The sequence below is a fragment of the Zingiber officinale genome, chromosome 9B, assembly GCF_018446385.1.
Source record: "Zingiber officinale cultivar Zhangliang chromosome 9B, Zo_v1.1, whole genome shotgun sequence".
Classification (NCBI taxonomy): domain Eukaryota; kingdom Viridiplantae; phylum Streptophyta; class Magnoliopsida; order Zingiberales; family Zingiberaceae; genus Zingiber; species Zingiber officinale.
Window position 1 is genome coordinate 60548841 of NC_056003.1, and position 24635 is coordinate 60573475.

The 24635-nt window shown below is 37.9% G+C and overlaps 1 protein-coding gene across 1 annotated transcript; it reads right to left on the reverse strand.

Moving 5' to 3' along the window:
• Nucleotides 1-23060: 23060 nt before the first annotated feature.
• Nucleotides 23061-23825, reverse strand: LOC122023035 (expansin-A23-like). Its single transcript, XM_042581133.1, has one exon. It carries the CDS (start codon nucleotides 23823-23825, stop codon nucleotides 23061-23063), a length of 765 nt encoding a protein of 254 aa, XP_042437067.1.
• Between the last annotated feature and the right edge of the window lie 810 nt (nucleotides 23826-24635).

The window sequence follows — 24635 nt, forward strand, 5'->3', positions numbered from 1 at the left end:
AAAATCAATTTCAAAATTATTTAAAAATCTTTTCAAAATCAATTTCAAAATTATTTAAAAATCTAAATTATTTAAAAATCTTTTCAAAATCAATTTCAAAATTATTTAAATTTTTTTTTCAAAATCAATTTCAAAATTAATTAACTTAAAATTATTTTTCAAAATTAATTAACTTAAAATTATTTTTCAAAATTAATTAACTTAAAATTATCTTTCAAACTTAATTAATTTAATTTTTTTTTCAACTTAAAAATTATTCTTCAAATTAATCGACTTAAATTAATTAACTTAAAATTATTAACTTCAAAATAAATTAACCTAAAGTTAGATCTTTGTTTCAACAAACTCAAACTCAATCACTTCACTTTCTTTTCATCAAATAGAGATCAATTCAAACTATTTATGTGTAGGAACATAAAGAATTGGATCAGTGGATGTTAGATAGTGGATGCTCCAGACACATAACTTGAGATAAACTAAAGTTCACAAAGCCTAAACTAAAGAATTTAGAGTCTGTTGCATTCGGCAACGACGACAAACTTAAGGTAATCGGAAGAGGTAACATCGAACTTAGTTCCGATTTTATTATTTGAATAGTTCTATTAGTTGAAAACTTCAATTTTAATCTTCTAAGTATAAGTCAATTATGTGATAGTGGATATTTAGTTACCTTTGACAGATTTAGTTGTTTAGTTAAAAATATTGAAAACCCTGAAATCACACTTAAGGGGCTTAGGAAAAATAATATGTACTCAATTGATCTACCCACTTCCTCATTAAAGTGTTTTCTAACACAAGAAGAGGAAACTGAGTTGTGGCACAGAAGATTGGGTCACACTCACACTAGACTCATTTCAAAAATGAATCAAAATGGTCTAGTTAAAGGTTTGCCCAAATTAAAATTTATTGAAAACTTAATCTGTAATGCTTGTCAACAAGGAAAACAAACCAAGTCAACCCACAAATCAACTAATCTAGAAAGAACTAACTCTTTACTTGAGCTCCTTCACCTTGACCTATTTGATTCACATGGAGCCAAGTCACTAAGCAAGAACCAGTATTGCTTAGTTATAATTGATGACTACTCAAGGTTCACTTGGGTAAAATTTCTAAAAACAAAAGATGAAACTTTTGAAGAGTTTAGTAATTTTTGCAAGTTAACAGAAAATAAAAAAGATACCAAAATTAAAAGAATAAGAAGTGATCATGGGGGGGGGGGGGGGGGGGGAATTTGAAAATCATAGGTTTATCCAATTCTGTAAAATCAATGGATACCAACATGAATTTTCATGTCCTAGAACTCACCAACAAAACGGTCTAGTGGAACGTAAAAATAGAACACTACAAGAAGCCGCTAGAACCATGCTAAATGAATATAACTTAAATTATCAATTTTGGGCCGAAGCCATAAATATAGCAAATTATATTCAAAATAGAATTCTAATTAACAAATATCACAATAGAACTCCTTATGAAATGTATTATAATAAAATTCCCAACCTAAACTATTTAAAAGTTTTTGGATGTAAAGTTCATATTTTAAATACTAAAGATTACTTAGGAAAATTTACACCCAAATCAAACCAAGGAATCTTTTTAGGGTACTCCACAACTAGTGGACCTATAGAGTCTATAACCAAAATACTCTAAAAGTTGAAGAAACAACTAACATAATATTTGATGAAGAAAATAATCTACCTAACTTAAATGAAAATGTTGACATTAATCCAAGAATTATTGAAGACGATGAAATTCATCCCAACACCAATAAACCAGAGGAACTAATTTCTGACCCAAACATAAGACCAACTAGAGCAAGTATCTGTCACCCACCTGACCAAATTTTGGGTGATCCAAACCTAGGAGTCAGGACTAGATCCTCTTATAGAAACTTTAGTCAGATTGCCCTTATTTCTAAAATTAAACCTAAGACTATAGAAGAGGCACTACCTGATCCAGACTGGATCATAGCTATGCAAGAAGAGTTAGCCCAATTTGATAGAAACCTAGTCTGGCAACTTGTACCCAAACCCTTAGATAAGTCAATAATAGATACCAAATGGGTATTTAGAAACAAGTTGGATGATCAGGGTGAAATAATTAGAAATAAGGCTAGACTAGTAGCCAAAGGTTTTAGTCAAGTTGAGGGTTTAGACTATGACGAAACCTATGCACCAGTAGCTAGACTCGAATCCATTAGAATGTTGTTAGCCTATGCAGCACATAAAGGGTTTAAGTTATACCAAATGGATGTAAAATTTGTGTTCCTAAATGGGTTCATTAAGGAAGAGGTCTATGTAAACCAACCCCCAGGATTTGAGGACCTAAACTACCCTAATCATGTATTTAAATTAAAAAAAGCCTTATATGGACTTAAACAAGCTCCTAGAGCATGGTATGAGCGGTTATCCAATTACTTAACATCCAAAGGCTTTAACAAAGGTCACATAGATTCGACCCTATTTGTAAAAACTATAGAAAAAGACATCTTCATAGCACAAATCTATGTTGATGATATAATTTTTGGCTCAACTAACTCTAAATTTCTTAAAGAATTCGTTAAATTAATGGAAAATGAATTTGAAATGAGTATGGTTGGGGAACTAATACACCAATGGCTACTAATGCGACAATTAACTCAGACTTAGAAGGTAAACCAGTAGATTTGAAATACTATCGAAGTGCAATAGGAAGTCTATTGTACCTAACTGCGAGTCGACCAGACATTATTTTCGCAGTAGGTATGTGTGCACGATACCAATCTTGTGTAAAAGAGTCTCACTTAACCCTTGTCAAAAGAATCCTTAGATATGTTAAGGGAACCCTAAATGTAGGACTTTGGTACCCTAGATCTAGCACCCTTGACCTAACCGGTTACTCTGACTCAGACTATGCTGGGTGTAAGCTAGATAGAAAAAGCACGAGTGGTAGTTGTCAATTTTTAGGACAATGCCTAGTAAGTTGGTCAAGCAGAAAGCAACACTGTGTTGCTTTATCTACCACTGAAGCTGAATATATAGCCTTAGGTGAATGTGCATCTCAGTTGCTATGGATGATGAATACTCTTAAGGACTATCAACTGGAATATCATAAAACAAAAATCTCAATTGACAATATAAGTTCAATAAATCTAACAAAAAACCCAATTCATCACTCAAGGATGAAACATATAGAAGTGAAGCACCATTTTGTAAGGGATCACGTAGCTAAGGGTGATATTGTACTCAACTATGTTGAGTCAAAATCAAACCTAGCTGACATCTTCACAAAGCCCTTACCTGAACTTGAGTTCAGCTCACTTAGAAGACAAATAGGAATGTGTTGGGTAGAGTAGGTATTGAGTTTCAAATCAATTCCCTACTTTCATTCTTAAATGTTTTACTTGTTTTCAAAATAAGGTTTTCAACATTCTAGGAAAATACTATTTTTAAAATTCCAATTTTACTAGATTTTCAAAATATGGAATTAGCTTAGGCTTTCCCCCTAGAAATCCTGTTCCCCTAGATTTGAGCCAGAGCATCTCACAAACACCTAGGCTTACCTTGCGTGTGTTTGAAAAATATAGAACGACGTGAGATGCATAGGGTACAGCCTGGACTCAAAAATACTTATTTCTGTGCATCAATATGAGTCTGGGCGTTAAATACTTTATTAACAGTAATCAAGTCAAGTCTTCTAGCCTTAGTCAAATCTAACTGGACTAAATGACTTAACTTGACTAACCAAGTGAAAGTTGTTATCCTCTAGGTAATCAGCAAGTAGCTAAAGGTTAGACAGTTGGTGAAGGAAATGGAAATACTAAGATTAAGCATGTTTGTACTTTAGGGCTCTGATACCTTATCAAAACAAATTGGATAACTTGAAATCTAATTTAACTTGACTCATGCTTGGACTTAAGGACCAACTGAATAAACAACCTAAATTAAATATTTAGTTACTCCCTCTTCGTCCTAAAATTCATAAGTTCTTCCTCCATTTTTTTTTTCAAAATTAAGTTTTTAATTAAGCTAAGTACCTTTTCACACTGAAGTTACATTTTCAAAAATCATTGTTTGCAAAAAGGCTTAGCTAAGTGATTCATATAGCAACTTTCAAACTTTCTCAAACTTAGCCACCTTTATAAAAAAAATTTTGCTAAAATACTTTTCTAAGTTACCTCTTAGATTCATTCTATACTTAGCTAAAAGTATTAAAAAGCATATTACTCAACTTGCAAAATTTAACTCATTTCTGCTAAGACTTCAAATTTTTTTTCAAAATAATTTGGCTCTAAAAAATTCTTTAAAATCTAGCTAAGTTTTTCAAAATTTAGCTAAGTATCTTTCAAAAATAACTAAGTTTCAAATGAAGTCAACCATAGTTTAGCCTTTTAAATTTAGGTGCAAAATATTCCTTTTAAGTCCTCCTTCACCCTTAGCTAACAATTCTTTCAGTAAAATTTAATTATAAGCTAAGTGTTACAACAACATTTTCTTCAAAGCCTAAATCTGTTCTTTTTCTAAAATCTTATAACTTGCTTTCAAATGGCTTATTTTTTTTTATAAATGGCAAAGGGGGAGAGTAGGGAAATTCAAAAGTTTTCAAAAAGAAAGCCCTGTATTAAGGGGGAGCCTCACAAAGTTTAAGTGTTAGCTTAAGTTATGCGTGTATTTGAACTTATGTACTTAAGCTTGCTCACTTACACTTTTTAAGTATCTTATGCATTTATTTTACTTAACTTTGAATTTCAATTGTCATAATAAAAAATGGGGAGATTGTTGGTGCAGGAAGCATCCGACGATCGAACCTAAGTTTTGATAATGGCAAAGGATTCAAAGTTAAGGTGTGTGGTGATCTAACAGTCTGAATGAGATTACAGGAAAGTCCTAAGTGTACTTAGGTAAAAGCACTAACTGTGGTTAGGTAAGGTGAAATCCTAGGAGGTGGTAACCCTAGGTCATAGGGGGAGGTAACCCTATGCGGAAAGTCTTGGTGGGTCGAGTGCTTCAGGCAAAAGTCCTAGGGGGGTAACCCTAGGTGGAAAGTCCTGGTGTCGCGAACCAGGTGAAAGACTGGACCAGCCAGGAAGCGGGTGTTGGTTGCTACTCGGAAAACCTATAGGTTCCACTGTACAAAAATTTTGTACAAAGGTCTGAACCTTTTCCTAGCTACCATGTGTTCTTTTAAATTAAATTTTGGATCGCCTGCGGAACTTAACACGTTTGATCCAAAACTTAATCTATTTGTTCTTTTAGGTTTTGACTTGGATCTCCTGCGGAACTTAACACGTTCGACCCAAGTCTCCTTAAATTATTAATTCCATTAAATATTAATTTCCATAAAAGGTTCCCAGTACTGACGTGGCGAGGCACATGGCCTTCTTGGATATGGGAGCAACCACCACCGACTAGACAAAACCTTTAATAGAAAGCTAATATTTAATTTCCTAAAATAACTTTAGGTTAACCAAAGAGAACAATCAAATCACAAGGAAAAGAAAGAAACAAAAGAACACAACTTCGAAAAAACATATTCGAAATTCTAGAACGTAAGCCTCTTGTATTTGGTATTATTTCCATAAATAACTAGCATGATGCGGAAATAAAATTTACTAGTTATACCTTGTAGAAAAACCTCTTGATCTTCTACCGTATTCCTCTTCTAACCTCGGACGTTGTGTGGGCAACGATCTTCCGAGACGAGAAACCACCAATCACCTTCTTCTCCTCCTAGCTAGGTTCGGCCAACAAAGAGGAAGCTTCACCAAGGAAGAAAAACAAAATACTAACCAAGCTCCAAGAGATGCTAGTTTTCTCTCCTTCTTCTTCTTCTTCTCCGAGTAGTATCCGGCCACCACAAGAGCTCCAATAGAAGGGTAGGGTTCGGCCACCACAAGAGGAAGAGAGGGAGAGGTTGGCCAGCCACACCAAGGAACAAAAGAAGTAGCGCAATAATAGATGTTGTGTCTTGTGAAGGCACCCTCACCCCTTCTTTTATATTCCTTGGCCTAGGCAAATTAGGAAATTTAATTACAATAAAATTTCCTTAATTTCCTTGACATGATTTAATTGAGAAAAATTAAATAAAATTTCCCAATTTAATCTCTAATGGCCGGCCACTTCTAGAGGAAATAAATTAGACAAGTTTTAATCAACAAATTAAAATTTCCTAATTTGTTTCCGGAAATTTTAAAAATAAAATTTCTCTTTAAAAATCTCTTCATGGTTGATAAAGGAAATTTCTATAATTTTAATTTTATCAACATGTGGATAATTTTTAAAGAGAAAATAAAATAACTCATCAATCTACAAATAAGGAAAGAGATCTAATCTCTTTCTTTAATCTTTTGTAGATCTTTTACAAGAGAGATATTTTAATTTTAATTCTCTTTAAAAATTATTTCTTCCACATAATAAAACTAAAATTAAAATCCCTTTTAATTTAATTTGTCCGGCCCCACTAGCTTGGGTTCAAGCTAGGGCCGGCCACCCAATAATATGCCTAGCTTGGTTCCCAAGCTAGCTTGGCCGACCCCTTATTAGTGGGTATAGAAGGTGGGTATAGGTGGGTATAAAACTTCTACAAATAAGAGGCTACGATAAGGACCGAGAGGAGGAATTGGTTTTGGTCTCCGATAAAATTAAGCATCCGTGTTCGCCAACACACAACTTAATTTTATCAATGATAATTCATTCCACTAGAGAATTATCATTGAACTACCGCACCAATCCCAAATTACATTTTGGGCTCCTTCTTATTATGAGTGTGTTAGTCTCCCTGTGTTTAAGATATCAAATGTCCACTAATTAAGTGAGTTACTGACAACTCATTTAATTAATATCTAAGTCCAAGAGTAGTACCACTCAACCTTATTATCATGTCGGACTAAGTCCACTGCGAGGTTTAACATGACAATCTTTATGAGCTCCTCTTGAGGACATTATCAACCTAGTATCTCTAGGACACAGTTTCCTTCTATAATCAACAACACACACTATAAGTGATACCATTTCCCAACTTATCGGGTTTATTGATTCAACGAACTAAATCTCACCCATTGATAAATTAAAGAAATAAATATCAAATATATATGCTTGTTATTACATTAGGATTAAGAGCACACACTTCCATAATAACCGAGGTCTTTGTTTCTTTATAAAGTCGGTATAAAAGAAACGACCTCAAATGGTCCTACTCAATACACTCTGAGTGTACTAGTGTAATTATATAGTCAAGATAAACTAATACCTAATTACACTACGACCTTCCAATGGTTTGTTCCTTTCCATCATGGTCGTGAGCTACTGTTTATAATTTATAAGCTACTGATAACATGATCTTCTGTGTGTGACAACACACACCATGTCATCTACAATATAAATTAATTGAACAACTACATTTATCATAAATGTAGACATTCGACCAATGTGATTCTTATTTCTAGATAAATGTTTATACCAAAAGCTAGGCTTTTAGTATACACTCCAACAATCTCCCACTTATACTAAAAGACTAAGCTGCTATATCTGCTGCCATACATCTGATTCCTAACCCTTCAACATGCCCATCAAAAGCTCTTGCCTTAAGGACCTCAGTGGAAGGATCAATAGGTCATCACCTAATGCAATCTAGGCGGCAACAACTTCTCCTCGTTTATACGATTTCTCGTATTGGGTGGTACTTGCGCTCTATTGTGTTTACTTGCCTTATAGACTTATGGTTTCTTCGAGTTTGCTACTGCACCAACATTATTACAATAAATTGTAATAATCTTTGGACAAACCAGAAATCATATCTAAGTCTATCTTGAGGTTATTGAGTCATACAGCTTTTAATGGCTACCTCATAGGCTTGCCATATACTAAGCTTCTATGGTGGAGTCCAGAAAAACACCTATGCTTATCACTCTTCCATAGTTATGACTTTACCTCCTAACACAAAAACCCTAAGGTTGACTTATTATTGTCCCTATCCGATTGGAGGTCAAAATCCATACAACCCATAGGAACCAAATTAACTGCCTTGTAAGCTAGCATATAATCTTTAGTGCCTCTAAGGTACTTTAATATATACTTTACTGCAGTCCAATGTCCTTGTCTAGGGTTACTTTGATATCTGCTAACTATGCTCTTAGCAAAACAGATTTCTGATCTCGTGCATAGCATACATTAGGTTGTCTAACTGCCGAAGCATAAAGAACTGCCTACATGTCCTCAATCTCCTTTAATGTCATCGGAGACATCTCTTTAGATAAAGACACTCCATGCTTAAAAGGTAAGAAACCTTTTGTGGAGTTTTGCATGCTTAAAACGAGCAAGGATTTTTTCGATGTATCAAGCTTGGAATAAATATATTTTTCTTGTGATCCCTTATTACTTTGATCTTAAAAATATATACATTCTCCCAAGTCCTTTATATCGAATTATTTGGACAACCATACCCTACTTCGACAACATTTTGATATTGTTTCCAACTACCAAAATGTTATCTACGTATAGTACAAGAAATACCACCACGTTTCCATCACATCTTTTGTATACACAAAACTTTATCCGTTTACTCAATAAATCCATAGGTGTGGATTACTTTGATAAACCGGATGTTCCAAGACCTTGAAGTTTTGTATCAGTCCATAGACCGATTGAGCTTGCACACAAGATGCTCTTAGCACTTTGCAATGAACCCTTCGGTTGCTTTATATGGATGCTTTCTTCAAGACTTCTATTAAGGAATGCCGTCTTGACATCCACTTGCCAAATAGATAAAGAATCGGATAGACTTAAGCATGGCTACCGGTGAAAAGGTTTCCTTTTCATCAAGCCTTGCTTTGAAGGTTTCTACCTTCCGTCTATCCTCTTTTTCTATTATAGACCTTTACACCCAAAGGCTTTTACACCACTTGGTGGTTCTACAAGCTTCAGATTTATTAGAATACATATATTCTAATTCTATTATTCATTACTCTTTGCCAAGATGCTTCATATTTATCTTGGAGTGCTTCGTCATATGTCCGGAGATCAGGTTCATGTCCTTCAGGGATCGAGTTCAAAAACTCTCCCAAAACATGAATCTTTTAAGGTTGCTTAACAACCCTCCCACTACGACAAGGCATTTTCTGCAATTGTGTATCATTTGTGATACGTGTTGTAGTTTTCTTGTGGTATCTCATCTTGTACAGTTGGTACTAGATTAGACATGTCTTTTATTATTTTCTTAAGAACAAATTTACTTATGAGCACGTGGTTCATTATATAGTCCTTTTCTAAAAATCAGTCATTGATGTTATCAATGACCTTCTGATTTTTAAGACTATAAACCTACTTTTGTTTATCTAGGATAACTTACAAACAAGTGAACTCCTATCCAACTTATCATTATCTCTCTTTAACATATATGTTGGATTACTTGAATCCGAATATGCTTCAAAATAGGCTTACGCCTATTCAGCAATTCTATATGAGTAGAGAGTTATGACTTGGAAGACACTATGTTCACTTTCATTTTCAGAGTTTATCCTTAAAACAAATTTGGTAATTTTCTGAATAACTCATCATCTATCTAATTATTCCATAAGAGTTCTTTACCTTCTTTCTACTACACCATTCTGTTGGGGTATACCAGATGCAGTTAGTTGGGATTGAAATCAACTTCTGATAAGTGACTCCTAAAATCTCTCAAGAGGTGCTTGTCACTACGATCTTCCATAGTGACTTTTTACTTTATTCCTCCACATCAACCTTGTACTCTTTGAACTAATCAAAGTACTTAGTCTTGCGGTACATTAAGTAAATTTATTTGTATCTTGAATAGTTGTCTATAAATTAGACAAAATATTCAATACTACCTCTTGTCTGGATAGTCATAGGATCACACAAATCAGAATGAACCGATTTCAACATATCTTTGACTCCATACCCCTTGGACTTAAAAGCTTCTTGGTTATTTTTCTTCCAAGTAAGACTCGCAGGTTGGAAAGATTTCCACTACCAATGAACCCAAAAGTTCATCAGCTACCAATGAATCCTACTCAAGTATAACCTAGCTTTATATGCCAAAGATATAATTGGTTCATTTCCGAAGGTTGCTTTCTCTTAAAATTAGAAGATGTGTTACTAATTTCTATTTGTTGCATCGTGGGAGTTATTGGATTATAAATTGTCAACCATCATACCAGAATAGATAACTTTCCTATTTTTATTGATAACAACTTTGTTATCAAAATAGACACAATATCTATAATAGTTTAGAAACTGAAATCAGGTTCTTTCTAAACTTGGTACGTAAAGACAATTACTTAAAATCCATATTTTATTCTTATCAAAGGATAAACATCTCCCACTGCAACAGCTACCACTTTTACAGTAGTGCCCATGTGGATGGTGATTTACCTTTCATTTAGTTGTCGGGTTTCCTGGAACCCTGCAATGAATTGCAGACATGATTAATGGCATCTTGTATCTACACTCCAGGTTCTGGTAGATAACACCACTGGACATGTTTCAACTAATGAATTAAATACATCTAAATTGTTCTTAGTTCTAAGAAGACAGTCTACCTTAATGTCCAAGTCCTATTTCCAATCATTACAATTGGGACTAATAAGTCTTTTTCTATAGTATGACTACTAGGGATTGACAAACATCCTAAGAATCACAAAAATATTTGGTCAAGATCAACTCCTTAAAATCTCCATGAATTTTGTGTATACAAAATCGAAGAGGAGATTTTATTCATTAATTTTATTATCTCGCCAACTTTACTTTATGACGAATAAAATTAATAGTTGATCTGTCTTTGATCAAATATTTGGTCAAAACTCTTTGAATTTAAAATAAAATATTGATTCCTCAAACAATATTATTTAAATTCACCAACACCTCAAACACCGTGAATTTTGCATGCCACGTTAGTGTGGACGTATACAAATTCAACATTTGTAAAAGGAGGGTTTTACCCATTAACTATCTTGTCAACGTATCTTTATGACAAATAAAATTATCTCAAACACCGTTAATTTTGTATGCCACGTTAGTGTGGACGTATACAAAATCAATCATTTGTAAGAGGGGTTTTAACCCTTTAATTTTATTATCTTGTCAACCTAGTTTTATGACAAATTAATAGTTGGTTTCATTTGGTCACACAAATAATAGCAGTGACTCCGATGGGGAGGATACTATTAGATGTGTCTAAGTGTATACCATTACTTGACACTAAGTCCATTAATAAGATTATGCCCCTTCCGTTGGGGAAGATCACACGCTCTTAATTAACTTCCTATAGTCATCCAAAAATGGAAGTCTGTTCTAGTGATCCACAAACAAGCTCATCCGTTATGGAGGAAGGCACTCAGAGCCAACGCGCAAGCTTGTTTGCATCACTTACAAACCAGTAATGGAGACCATGAGATTTATTTAAAAATCCCTCTCCCACTTAGTTATTTATAAACGAGGAATTTTAACTATGCTAGCCTACTAGTCATGTATACTAACATGCACACACAGCACAATATAAAAGCAATAAATAGAAAATCTAATTTTCAACTATTATGGCTTTTATCTCTAGTTGTCCTCCGTGTGTTGTCATCCCAAGCTGCTGCCATATTTGGCCAGGTCTAGCTGTCGCATCCATCTTGCTACTAGTTCCGCTGCGCCTCTGGTCCTTAGAAGGTTCCACGCTTTGCAAGATTCGATCCGCGACATACATAGAATTTTACATTTTGATCCTATATTCCATAAAAGGAATGTACATGTATCTAGATCAAAAATAAAATCCTAATAAAACTAAATACGACTCCTGTATTTTAATATAATCATGCACACACAGATAAATGCCCTTGACATGTCCAAGGGTCCAATCACACATAATAACTAAAAGCCATAATAGTTGGATCCTGCATCCACAAAGTTAGCACATCCTACTATTAACCTGCCTAAATTATGTATGACATGTGCATAATTAAACTAATACCAAATACACAGAGGCAAAACCCTAGCTCTGATACCAATTGTTGGTTGCTACTCGGAAAACCTATAGGTTCCACTGTACAAAAATTTTGTACAAAGGTCTGAACCTTTTCCTAGCTACCATGTGTTCTTTTAAATTAAATTTTGGATCGCCTGCGGAACTTAACACGTTTGATCCAAAACTTAATCTATTTGTTCTTTTAGGTTTTGACTTGGATCTCCTGCGGAACTTAACACGTTCGACCCAAGTCTCCTTAAATTATTAATTCCATTAAATATTAATTTCCATAAAAGGTTCCCAGTACTAACGTGGCGAGGCACATGGCCTTCTTGGATATGGGAGCAACCACCACCGACTAGACAAAACCTTTAATAGAAAGCTAATATTTAATTTCCTAAAATAACTTTAGGTTAACCAAAGAAAACAATCAAATCACAAGGAAAAGAAAGAAACAAAAGAACACAACTTCAAAAAAACATATTCGAAATTCTAGAACGTAAGCCTCTTGTATTTGGTATTATTTCCATAAATAACTAGCATGATGCGGAAATAAAATTTACTAGTTATACCTTGTAGAAAAACCTCTTGATCTTCTACCGTATTCCTCTTCTAACCTCGGACGTTGTGTGGGCAACGATCTTCCGAGACGAGAAACCACCAATCACCTTCTTCTCCTCCTAGCTAGGTTCGGCCAACAAAGAGGAAGCTTCACCAAGGAAGAAAAACAAAATACTAACCAAGCTCCAAGAGATGCTAGCTTTCTCTCCTTCTTCTTCTTCTTCTCCGAGTAGTATCCGGCCACCACAAGAGCTCCAATAGAAGGGTAGGATTCGGCCACCACAAGAGGAAGAGAGGGAGAGGTTGGCCGGCCACACCAAGGAACAAAAGAGGGAGAGGAATAATAGATGTTGTGTCTTGTGAAGGCACCCTCACCCCTTCTTTTATATTCCTTGGCCTAGGCAAATTAGGAAATTTAATTACAATAAAATTTCCTTAATTTCCTTGACATGATTTAATTGAGAAAATTAAATAAAATTTCCCAATTTAATCTCTAATGGCCGGCCACTTCTAGAGGAAATAAATTAGACAAGTTTTAATCAACAAATTAAAACTTCCTAATTTATTTCCGAAATTTTAAAAAATAAAATTTCTCTTTAAAATCTCTTCATGGTTGATAAAGGAAATTTCTATAATTTTAATTTTATCAACATGTGGATAATTTTTAAAGAGAAAATAAAATAACTCATCAATCTACAAATAAGGAAAGAGATCTAATCTCTTTCTTTAATCTTTGTAGATCTTTTACAAGAGAGATATTTTAATTTTAATTCTCTTTAAAAATTATTTCTTCCACATAATAAAAACTAAAATTAAAATCCCTTTTTAATTTAATTTGGCGGCCCCACTAGCTTGGGTTCAAGCTAGGGCTGCCACCTAGGCCAGCCCTAGCTTGGTTCCCAAGCTAGCTTGGCCGACCCCTTATTAGTGGGTATAGAAGGTGGGTATAGGTGAGTATAAAACTTCTACAAATAAGAGGCTACGATAGGGACCGAGAGGAGGAATTGGTTTTGGTCTCCCGATAAAATTAAGCATCCCGTGTTCGCCCCGAACACACAACTTAATTTTATCAATGATAATTCATTCCACTAGAGAATTATCATTGAACTACCGCACCAATCCCAAATTACATTTTGGGCTCCTTCTTATTATGAGTGTGTTAGTCTCCTGTGTTTAAGATATCAAATGTCCACTAATTAAGTGAGTTACCGACAACTCATTTAATTAATATCTAAGTCCAAGAGTAGTACCACTCAACCTTATTATCATGTCGGACTAAGTCCACCTGCAGGGTTTAACATGACAATCTTTATGAGCTCCTCTTGAGGACATTATCAACCTAGTATCTCTAGGACACAGTTTCCTTCTATAATCAACAACACACACTATAAGTGATACCATTTCCCAACTTATCGGGTTTATTGATTCAACGAACTAAATCTCACCCATTGATAAATTAAAGAAATAAATATCAAATATATGTGCTTGTTATTACATTAGGATTAAGAGCACACACTTCCATAATAACCGAGGTCTTTGTTTCTTTATAAAGTCAGTATAAAAGAAACAACCTCAAATGGTCCTACTCAATACACTCTGAGTGTACTAGTGTAATTATATAGTCAAGATAAACTAATACCTAATTACACTACGACCTTCAAATGGTTTGTTCCTTTCCATCATGGTCGTGAGCTACTGTTTATAATTTATAAGCTACTGATAACATGATCTTCTGTGTGTGATACCACACACCATGTCATCTACAATATAAATTAATTGAACAACTACATTTATCATAAATGTAGACATTCGACCAATGTGATTCTTATTTCTAGATAAATGTTTATACCAAAAGCTAGGCTTTTAGTATACACTCCAACAGCGGGCGTATAGCAAAAAGTTCAGAAGCATCGAGCACCGAGCAAAAGTCCAGTCGATCTGGAGGATCGCACTGGCAACAGGTAAATATCCTGAGTAAAGTAGGTGATGACGCGTTCCCCGTAGAGGGAACAGTAGGCGTCGGGTCGACCTAAGGTTTCCGGTTGGAAATCCAAAGTCAGACCCGGACAATCCGATGACTGTCAAACTTCATATTTATGATATTATATGTGCTAACTTTTGTTTTGCAGGATATGTTTGTGTTTTGGATCTAACATGTCTTGCAGGTACGAAAGAATAAGGTTAAGCCTCGGATAAACAGTGTCTGAGGCACCTCCATGGAGCTTGGAGGCGCCTCGGGTGCAAAAGCTGAGCTGGCTGCGAAGCAGGCTTGGAGGCGCCTTGAAGGAAGCTCAAGGCGCCTTGGACTGGTGGATGAAGGCGCCTTGGAGAGAAAAGAAGGTGCCTTTAACCTGATAAGGTTCGACCAGTTCAGCCCTTATCTCAGCGTGTGACTCGGCCAGCATGGAGGCGCCTTGGATGGCTTTCAAAGCGTCTTGGACACCCTTTATAAGAGGGTTTCGACCAGCAGCTCAAGACAACTTCGCACAAGCAATCATTCTGCAACTTGCTGCTAACGAGACGTTCCGACAAAGTCTCAACTAGACGCCGACAACCCGGAGCTTTAGATTTAGTCTTTTGTTGTCGGTATAACTGTCATTTTTACTGCTTTAAATTCTACTTAGTTTGTAATAGTTTTTATGAACTATAGTTGTTGCCCACCGAAAGAGGTCAGCGACCACGGGCCTTCGAGTAGGAGTCGAGATAGGCTCCGAACGAAGTAACCTCTTGTGTCTACTGTGTGTTTGTGCGTTTTTTTTATTTCCTCTACATTATTACTCGTGTTTTACGATTCCAAAAAGAGTGAAAGCCGCGAGCGCTATTCACCCTCCCCCCCCCCCTCTAGCACTTTCGATCCAACAGAATTGTTATTAGATTCCTAGGTCCAGGGGTCTTTTTATAGCCCCTGGAAATTCTATCCCGAGGGTTGAAGGCACCTCTATAAGCCTTGAAGGCGCCTCCATGACTTTTGACCGGATATAACTCTATCCGTGCTCGAATGACTCTTTTGACCAGGCTTGAGGCGCATTAAACAAACTTGGAGGTGCCTCAAATGTTTGAGGCGCCTCCAAGCTTGATTGAGGTGCCTCAAAGGTTTGAGGTGCCTCAAATATTGCTTGAGGCACCTTGAGCTGTATTTCCAGCACATTTTCTCATTTGCTTTGACTTCCGAAGCTTCACTTGGTTGGGTGATTGCGGCTAACCGAAATAGGGCTCACCCAAACCCAATTTCCGGCCTTCCTCTTGAGCAGGCTTCCGTCCGGCTTCTCGTCCCTCGAACGCCGTGCACGTTCTGCTCGTCCACCGGAGTACTCTTCCGTCGCTCTCTCGTCCTTCAGACGCACCGAGCCTGTCGGCTCCCTTCCCGTGTCGTCCTTCTCGCTAGCTGCGTCTTCCGCTCGACTTCCTGCGCTCCTAAGCTCCTGCACACTCAGACACAGGGATCAAACACACAGCAGGACCTAACCAACTTAGTTGATCACATCAAAACTCCATGGGGTCCAACAATCTCCTCCTTTTTGATGTGCATCAATGTAAGTTCAAGTTAGGGTAAAAATAGACACAAACAGTAATTTTAAAGAAAATTACTAAACTAACATGTTAAACATAAATTTGCAATAAATAAAATTGCAACACAGTTTAGTAAAATATTTAAAAATTTTAATTTTCCTAACTCCCCCTAAACTTGTACCTTTTTCTCTCCCCCTTTGATCACAGCAAAAATGGGGTAAGAATAATATATAGCAAATTCTTAAGTTAGAAAAATTTCTGAGTAAAATGAAATTTTCAAAAATTAATTTCTAAGTAAACTGTAGAATCTTCCAAAAAAAAATGTTTAAAACCAACTTTCAAAGCATTATTCTCTTCTAACTTTAATGTTTTTATCAGAAAGTTAATTAAACCTTTCATTTCTATATTTGGCTTCCAGTTAGTGGCGAGGCACTAGGCCTTCTTGGTTATTGGAGCAACAACCACTTTCTAGTCAAAGCCGCATAAGGAAATTTTCTTTTTAATTTTTTTCTCTGAAAAAGCGCTAAGTCTAACTAACATTTAAATTTAAATCAAAATTCTCTATGATTTTTAAATTTCCATTTTAGCTTCTCATAATTTCTCAAATCACAGTTTTTTATAATTGTAGCGAAAAATATTGAGCAGAAAAAAATTGTATATTTTCTATTGTTAGTTTGTCGAAATTTCTTAATTGACAAATTGTATCTTTTAACTCAATATTCTTTAATAGTTTTTCAGTTTTTAATTCAAAATATTCTTTCGACAAAATAATTCGTAATTCATGAAACTCTTTCGGCAATATTTCAATTGAATCAATTAATTTGCCAAGAGGTGGAGACCATACCTGACTTACCTTGTCGGCGGTTGATTCTCCCCCTGTTGAGTTGTTTTCTTCTGAAAATTCTCCCCCTTCATCGTTGCTCATTTGTGATGAGCATTCTAGGTCTTCAAGTTGGAGTTCGATTTCTTGTTCTGTCTCGGCACTTACCTCGGTTTCGGACTCTTCTGACGTCGAATCAGTGTCCATCGAGGAGTCGAATTCAACTTCAATTGGTTCTTCATGGAGTTTTAAGAATTTTTCCCAAATTTCTTTTACACTTCGGTAGTCGCCAATTCTATCGAGATCTTTATCTAGCAGTACGCTTAGAAGGTGAAATTCAGCTCGGGCATTTGCCATAGACTCGTCACGTTGCTTATTGGTCTAGAGGTGTATCTCGAGTTCTTCTCCATTCGTTGTCTTTGGTGCTTCATAAACAAATTTCATTATTGATAAAATATTAAAATCTGTGTTAAGATATACCTCCATTTGTTGTTTCCACATCGCGAAGTCTCCGTCGAACTTCGGGGGATCAATGCTTGTTCAGGCCATCGTCTTGATCTTCGTGCTTCAGTCGGCGATTAGTCCTTCTGAGGCGGTCAAGCTCTGATACCAATTGTAGGTGCAGCGGAGACTGGCAAGAGGGGAGTGAATTGCCTGAAAAAATTATACCCTCCTCGGTTTTTTCAACTCAAAAGTGCAATAGCAATAAAAATAACTAAAAATAAAGTAACAGAAATAAACTAGAGACTCAGCAGTTAACTTGGTTACAACCAAGAAGGTTGTTAATCGAGGGCGATGAAAGAGCGCACTAGAAAAATCTCCTTTGCTGAAGGCGGAGAAGCCTTTTACACACTGATGGCTCAGAACTATTACTAGGAAGTTGTTACAGAGTTGGATGAAGAATTGTTATCAGATTCCTAGATCCAGGGGTCTTTTTATAGCCCCTAGAAATTCTATCCCGAGGGTTGAAGGCGCCTCTATAAGCCTTGAAGGCGCCTCCATGACTTTTGACTGGATAGAACTCTATCCGTGCTCGAACGACTCTTTTGACCAGGCTTGAGGCGCCTTAAACAAACTTGGAGGCGCCTCAAATGTTTAAGGTGCCTCCAAGCTGATTGAGGCCCCTCAAAGGTTTGAGGCGCCTCAAATACTGCTTGAGGCGCCTTGAGCTGTATTTCTAGCACATTTTCTCCTTTGCTTTGACTTCCGAAGCTTCACTTGGTTGGGTGATTGCGGCTAACCGAAATAGGGCTCACCCGAACCCAATTTCCGGTCTTCCTCTCGAGCAGGCTTCCGTCCGGCTTCTCGTCCCTCGAATGTCGCGCACGTTCTGCTCATCCACCGAAGTACTCTTCCGCAGCTCTCTCGTCCTTCGGACGCACCGAGCCTGTCGGCTTCCTTTGTTGGACCCCGTGGTAGTTTTGATGTGATCAACCAAGTTGGTTAGGTCCTGCTGTGTTTGATCCCTGTGTCTGAGTGTGCAGGAGCTTAGGAGCACAGGAAGTCGAGCGGAAGACGCGGCTAGCGAGAAGGATGGCACGGGAAGGGAGTCGACGGGTTCGGTGCGTCCGAAGGACAAGAGAGCTGCAAAAGAGTACTCCGGTGGGCGTGAAGAGCGTGCGCGGCGTTCGAGGGACGTTAAGCCGGGACGGAAGGCTGCTCGAGGAGAAGGCCGGGAATTGGGTTCGGGTGAGCCCTAATCCGGTTGGCCGCAATCACCCAAAAGAACGGAGCTTCGGAAGCCAAAGCGAAGAAGAAAAGGAGTCAAAAGAAGCTAGAAATTACTGTAGCAGAAAGTTACTGTAGCGTGAAGGCGCCTTAAACAAGCTTGAAGGCGCCCTTGAAGGCGCCTTCAAGCCTGTTCAAGGCGCCTTGAGCAGGCCAGTTTGACCGTTTGCGCTGCGGATAAAGTTTTATCCGCAGATCGAGTTGGAGGCGCCTTGGACTCTCGGGATAAGATTTCCAGGGCCTATATAAAGGCCCCTGGAGCTAGGAATTCAACAACAACTCAAGCATTCAATCTGTAGTGTTTCCTAGCAATAGTTCTGAGCTTTTGAAAGTGTAAAAGGCTTCTCCGCCTTCAGCAAAGGAGAGTTTCTTTTAGTGCGCTTCTATTGCCCTGGATTAACAACCTCCTTGGTTGTAACCAGGTTAATTCTTCTGTGTCTTTCTTTTACTGTTTTATTATTTTGTTAACTATTGCACTAACTAAGTTGAAAGTATGAGGAGGGTATAGTTACTTTTTGTTTTCAGCAATTCACCCCCTCTTGCCAGTCTCCGCTGCACCAACAAGTGGTATCAGAGACTGATCGCCTCAAAAGGACTAACCGCCAACTGAAGCACTACAATCAAGACGATGGCCGGAGCGAACATCCATCCCCCGAAGTTCGACGGAGACTTCGCCACTTGGAAGCGCAAAATGGAGGTATTTTTTAAAACGGATTTTGATATTCTTATTACAATGAAATATGGTTTTGCAGCGCCGAAAGACAAAGAAGAAAACACATGGAGTAAGAAGGAGCAAGCCGATTTCGTCGCCAACGGAAAGGCAGAGTTCCACCTGCTCAGTGTGCTGCCGCCGCAGGAGGTAAATCGGATCGGAAGCTACGACTCAGCGAAAGATCTCTGGGAGAAATTCCTGGAGCTTCACGAAGGTACTTCCGAAGCGAAGCTAGCAAAGCGCGACATCCTCCGGAACCAGTTAACGAACCTCCGGATGAACCAAGGCGAGAAGGTAGCGCAACTCCAAGCGAGAATCAAAGAGCTGATAACGCAACTAACGAACCTTGGAGAAGAGGTAACCAACCGGGATTCTATCCGATACGCGCTCAATGCCTTCCCGAGAACTCCAGAGTGGGCCTCCTTTGTAGATGCGTATTACATCTCTAAGGACCTCGAGGTAAGTACGTTAGAACAATTATTTTCCACTTTCGAACTTCACGAGTCTCGAGTTTCAGAACCCAACGGAGCAGAGAAGACAAGTTAGAATATTGCCTTAAAGGCAAAGATGAACAATTCTGACTCTGAATCCTCAGTCGACGAATCCGAAGCGGCACTACTGGTAAGACGCTTCAATAAGTTTTTCAGTACTAATAAATTTAAACCGCAGAGGCATCATCGAAAGAAGAGGACGGTTCGCTGCTATAACTGCAACGAAGAGGGGCACATCAAAGATGACTGCCCAAAGCTAAAGAGAAAGGAGAACGAAAGGGAAAAGCCAAAATACAAGAAGCCAGAACCCTCCAAACACAAGAACCTAAAGGCAACATGGGATGATTCGTCATCCTCCGAATCGGAAGTCGAAGAATTCTCGGGACTAGCACTGATGGCCAACCATCAGCAACAAGAAACGTCTAGCTCAGAGATGAGCATCGACGAAGGGGGAGGAACGTCAGAAGAAAGCAGCAGTGAAGGGGGAGCGTCACCTGATCAGGTAAGTAAGGTACGTAATCTAACCCCGTCTCAGTCATTTCAATTTATTAAATCACTTTCTAAAGATTTATTCGAATTAGAAAAAGAAAATAAAGAATTAAAAAAGTAATTAGCAAAAGCATGTCCACTTGAAATGTACGATAGTATGAAATCAGAAAATGAAAATTTAAAACTAGAAATTGAAAAATTGAAAAATGATGCATGCTTAAAGAAATTTCCGAAGTCAAAAATTAGAATTTATGGTAAATTAAATTGGTATATAAGGAAGCACCAAGGGCAACTTAGGAAAATACCAAGAAACTATGTACCCCCTAGATTTTTGAATAATCCTGTAGGAAGGAACCTCTATTGGGTTCCAAAATCTGTGCTTAATTAATCTTTCAAAAATTAAAAGCCTTACAGTGAGAAAATTAAACATTGAAATTCTTTATGGAAGCTTTATCTAAGGAAGTGGTTGTTGCTCCAATAACCAAGAAGGCCTAGTGCCTCGCCACAACCTGGAAGCTAAAATATTGAAAGAAAATGTTTAATTAACTTTCTGAAAAAGCATTAAACAAGAATTAAATAATGCTTTGAAAGTTTATCAAATGTTTGTTAAAATAAACAAAAATTCCTTAGAATTTTTTTTTTAAAAAAAAATTCTAACTTAATTTTTTTTTACGGTTAGTAATTTTCTTCTGGAAAATTCTAAAAAATCATTCACTTGACTTAGAAATTTTTTTTGGAACATTTGAACATTTACTTTGGATTTTTTTTTACTTAGATTTTTTTTGGAAAATTGATTTTAACTTAGCAATTTTTTCAAAAATTCATTTTTAACTTAGAAAAATTTTCAAAAACTTCAATCTTACTTGAAAATTCTTAAGACCCCATTTTTGCTGTGATCAAAGGGGGAGAGAAAAGTACAAGTTTAGGGGGAGTTAGAGAAAACTTGTACATTTTTTTTATAAAAAATGGTGCAATTTTACTAATTGTAAAAATTATACTTAACTTATTAGTTTAGTAATTTTTCATTAAAAATTACTGTTTTTTGTCTATTTTTAACCCTAACTTGAACTTGGGTTGATGCACATCAAAAAGGGGGAGATTGTTGGACCCCGTGGTAGTTTTGATGTGATCAACCAAGTTGGTTAGGTCCTGCTGTGTTTGATCCCTGTGTCTGAGTGTGCAGGAGCTTAGGAGCACAGGAAGTCGAGCGGAATACGCAGCTAGCGAGAAGGATGGCACGGGAAGGAAGCCGACGGGTTCGGTGCGTCCGAAGGACGAGAGTGCTGCAGAAGAGTACTCCGGTGGGCGTGAAGAGCATGCGCGGTGTTCGAGGGACGTTAAGCCGGGACGGAAGGCTGCTCGAGGAGAAGGCCAGGAATTGGGTTCGGGTGAGCCCTATTCCGGTTGGCCACAATCACCCAAAAGAACGGAGCTTCGGAAGCCAAAGCGAAGAAGAAAAGGAGTCAAAAGAAGCTGGAAAATACTGTAGCAGAAAGTTACTGTAGCAGAAGTTACTGTAGCTTGAAGGCGCCTTAAACAAGCTTGAAGGCGCCTTGAGCAGGCCAGTTTGACCGTTTGCGCTGCGGATAAAGTTTTATCCGCAGATCGAGTTGGAGGCGCCTTGAACCCTGTTGGAGGCGCCTTGGACTCTCGGGATAAGATTTCCAGGGCCTATATAAAGGCCCCTGGAGCTAGGAATTCAACAACAACTCAAGCATTCAATCTGTAGTGTTTCCTAGCAATAGTTCTGAGCTTTTGAAAGTGTAAAAGGCTTCTCCGCCTTCAGCAAAGGAGAGTTTCTTTTAGTGCGCTTCTATTGCCCTGGATTAACAACCTCCTTGGTTGTAACCAGGTTAATTCTTCTGTGTCTTTCTTTTACTGTTTTATTATTTTGTTAACTATTGCACTAACTAAGTTGAAAGTATGAGGAGGGTATAGTTACTTTTTGTTTTCAGCAATTCACCCCCCTCTTGCCGGTCTCCGCTGCACCAACACCCTTCCCGTGCCGCCCTTCTCACTAGATGCGTCTTCCGCTCGACTTCCTGCGTTCCTAAGCTCCTGCACACTCAGACATAGGGATCAAACACACAGCGGGACCTAATCAACTTGGTTGATCACATCAAAACTCCACGGGGTCCAACACTTTCGTCTACCGTGCTTCCGTTTGATTTGGAGGGGACAAAAAAAGGCATAAAATTAATCAACTACCAGAGTTGAAATCCATCCCTCATTTATTTTTGGTATCAATAAAAATGAGAAAGTATCTCGACTCTTGTGCAATCCATCCTTTTTTAATCCGCTCTTTAGAGTAAATAGGATGCTCCGACGGTGTAGCACAGACGGTGAGCACATGACATCTGTGACGTAATAGTCAGGAGTCAATTCTCAGGAACTGATGATTTGGAGTTTACCCCACTATGAACCTGATACTTGTGTACCTGCATATACATCCCTATATATCTGTGAGATCGGTACTAGGGGATCGTTAATATATCGGATCTACATTTAGAGTAAATAGGACATTAGACACACATATTAAAGTCCTGTAATCTAACTTAAACTGTCCTCTCGGGATGGTGCAATGGTTAAAATATAGAATGTTATCATATGATGTCTTAGGATAAAAACTCAGCGCAATGTCAAAGGAACAATGTATAGATTATGTTTCAAATTTAATCGGTAGTGAATCAAGAAAGTCATCTATCTTCTTAATGACTTAAGATGAATAATGATATTAAAAACATTTTATTTATTCTGAGATAAACATGAAGTATCCAATAAAGGATCCGTTGATTCCTTCTATCAATTAATTAGTTGGAAACTGTTTCCCTTCGAAGATTTGCCCATGCTGCCAGTTCGCCGGCGCCACGTCATCCGACTCCACCATCTTGCCATCGCCGGTGGTCACCTGGAACGACAGAGCCTGCCCCACCAGCTCCGGCTTCATCATCACATGCCAGTTCTGCCCCCATTCCCTCTCCATCGTTATCCACTTCCCATCTTTCGACCCCTTCACCGAAACTGCCGACACATCACCGGAGCCGCCCACGTTGTAGACGAGCACCAGGAACCACCACGGGTTCCCCTTGATATTGAACTTGATCCCGCCCGTCTTCACGCACGGCACCCTCCGGAACTGAATCGGGATGCTCCCTGCGTACGGCGAATTCGAGAGCGTCATGTACATCGCCATCGACATGTCAAAGTGCTTCTTCGGCGGCTGGCAGAGTCCTCCACCGGGAAGCTTCGGGTCGGGCGGGCACAGACTGGTCACCGTCATCTTGGCGATCGTTGTCGTACAGTGCTGCGTGTTGTTGAAGCACTTCACCTCGTAGCAGGCGCCGCAGGTCTCGGCGTCGTTGAAGAGCACGCCGCTGACTGCCGTGTTAGCCAGTCCGTACCCCTGCGCGAACAGATCGCCGTAGCCACAAGGTCCGCCCATGGTAGCTTTGCCGGACATGTCGCCGTAAAAGGTGGCGTCGGCAGTGTCCCACTCCCCTTGCGCCACTGCGCTTGTGGCCGCGAACGCCACCATGATTAATACGCCGACGACAACCTTGTGCATCGCCATTGCTCTCGTCCTCGCTGCTTGCTTTTTGGGAATGAACAACGAGGATTAGATATATATATATAGTATCGTCTTTGGAAAGATGATAATAAATAGAAAGGATTAAGACCAGAGGATTAAATTTATTGGCCAAAAATGGTAAAGCCTTGGAGGAGGAAAGGAAGGCATGGAAACAGGGGAACAAATCAAAAAACAATTGTTCTTCACAGCGAATTGGGCTATATTTGGATAGCAAAAGATTTAGGTTTTTACTATTTTCTCTTTTTTATATTATTTTCTAGATGGCAATGAATGATAAGAAAGGAATCTAATCTCTACTTTGCAGTTGGCACCGCTTCCTTTTTGGCGTTGTTCTTGTGAGCTAGTTAGTTTGGCGTTCTTCTGGTTATGATTATGTATAGTGGTAATAATAATTCTTCTTGTTATGGCTATAGATAACTAATTAAATCCAGATCATATTTTTTTCCCAACATTTAAAACTTTCCAAATTTTTATTATTATTTGATACCCTAGGGTAGTGATCCTCTTTCAGTTTATCATGTTCATCCTACGTGACTCGGCTCAGTGCAGTTGCATTTGGAGTTTTATAATTGGACATGACTCGCATACGCCTTACAACCAACCGTCTACAAGATTGGGTTTTGGATGATCTTCTATAAATATTAAGGTTATTAAGGTTGACAGTAGTATCATGACATATATATATATATATATATTCGTGTTCATCATTCATGTATGAGATCCTGTTTAAAAAATATTAAAGAGAAAACGCAATGGGTATAGTGGATTGATGGTTGATTGGAAGATCTTTTA